The sequence below is a fragment of the Odontomachus brunneus genome, unplaced genomic scaffold (genome assembly GCF_010583005.1).
Source record: "Odontomachus brunneus isolate Ranch 3 - 2012 unplaced genomic scaffold, Obru_v1 Obru_scaffold_280, whole genome shotgun sequence".
Classification (NCBI taxonomy): Eukaryota; Metazoa; Arthropoda; class Insecta; order Hymenoptera; family Formicidae; genus Odontomachus; species Odontomachus brunneus.
Genome location: NW_022639730.1, coordinates 255788 through 257192, shown reverse-complemented (window position 1 = coordinate 257192; position 1405 = coordinate 255788). Strand labels below are relative to the sequence as shown.

At 32.1% G+C, this 1405-nt stretch overlaps 1 protein-coding gene across 1 annotated transcript in view; it reads right to left on the bottom strand.

Moving 5' to 3' along the window:
• LOC116853141 overlaps window positions 1-885 on the bottom strand; it is a 13839-nt gene extending 12954 nt beyond the window's left edge. The window contains exon 1 of the mRNA XM_032834039.1: window positions 646-885. Coding sequence (XP_032689930.1) covers window positions 646-678 — 33 coding nt within the window. The 5' untranslated portion in view covers window positions 679-885. The remainder of the gene's footprint in view (window positions 1-645) is intronic.
• Window positions 886-1405: the final 520 nt, after the last annotated feature.

The window sequence follows — 1405 nt, the reverse complement described above, 5'->3', positions numbered from 1 at the left end:
CACGCTTCCGAAATGTTGAAGAAGTGCGAGAATGGGTGGACGAATGGATTGCTTCGAAACAAACATCGTTTTATCGAGATGGTATCGCCCAGTTGCCAGAAAGATGGCAAAAAGTTGTAGAAAGTGATGGAAAATACTTTCATTGAAATAATTTAAATAAATTTTTTACAATAAATGCTTTTTCTCAGTATTTTTTGGGCGGAAACTAAGTTAAGGTCCTAATAATAGAAGTCAGAGAGATAACAATAACAAAAATGTATACGTTTTGCAAGACATGGCTTGCTGCGATATTTCTTTTTACCATTTATTTATAACCTCGCGTTTTTCTTTTTTACTTGTTTTTATAGTTTGTTTAATCAACTTCTTTCTCATCCCCGCTGCAATAATCGTTATTAAAATATGCACAAGTTTTTCCTTTCATATTTGTATTTCAGTTATAATTCTGTTTGAAACAGACAGTGATCTAAATATATTCTCTACTGCACAATATTTATTTTACAATAGCTTACATCTTCCAGCAATTTCAATATGTTTTTACAAGATTTCCAAATTGTGCTGTATTCTTACACTGTATGCGACGATTGAAATGTGTGATGGATAAGTCATTTATATATATGTAATGTACGTAATCCAAATGATCCAAACCTTATATCCAATATTTCCTACATTCGTCCCCATGCCGACACAAATGACGATCTCAGAAATGTCCGAAAACGCTCCTAGCACGTCCTCCTCATCACACTACAACATACTCCCATACACTTATGACAAACATGTAGAAACGCGCAGAACATATTACATAAATAATTAACGTTTTGTTATAGGAAAATGAGTGACCCGCGCAGCAGGACAAAATATCAAAGGCCCCTTTACGAAAAAATATTATAAAAAAACTATAGAGAACGAGTAACGTCAATAGTTAAAACAGTAGTATTTTCGTCGATTAGCGAAAATACTACTGCTTTAACTATTGACAACTTATATTAAAACTACTTATAAAATTTACGAATAGGTTTTCTATAATTTTCTAATAGTGTTGTAATAAGTATACAGTAATATTCCGATATTTTTAAATAGTGCTTCAATAGTTTTCCTATATTGTTCTCAGTTTTTTCTTATAGTTTTTTTCCGTAAGGACCGCGAGTTTTGGACTGACGAACCACGTAATCCCTCGGCAGCAGAGGACAGCGACGAATAAATAATATGATGTTTGTTTCTTTTTCCTTACGTGAGTACTTTATTGCATTTTATTGCATTTTATAAATTATTTAGTGAAATAGTGCAATTACTTTTAATTGTTTACATATTTATTTCTTGCTCACTTCAACTTAATTATTATTTACTTTTATCTAATATTTACGATTGTATTCCAAATAGAGCAGGAGTTATGGCGCGGGGCGCCGAT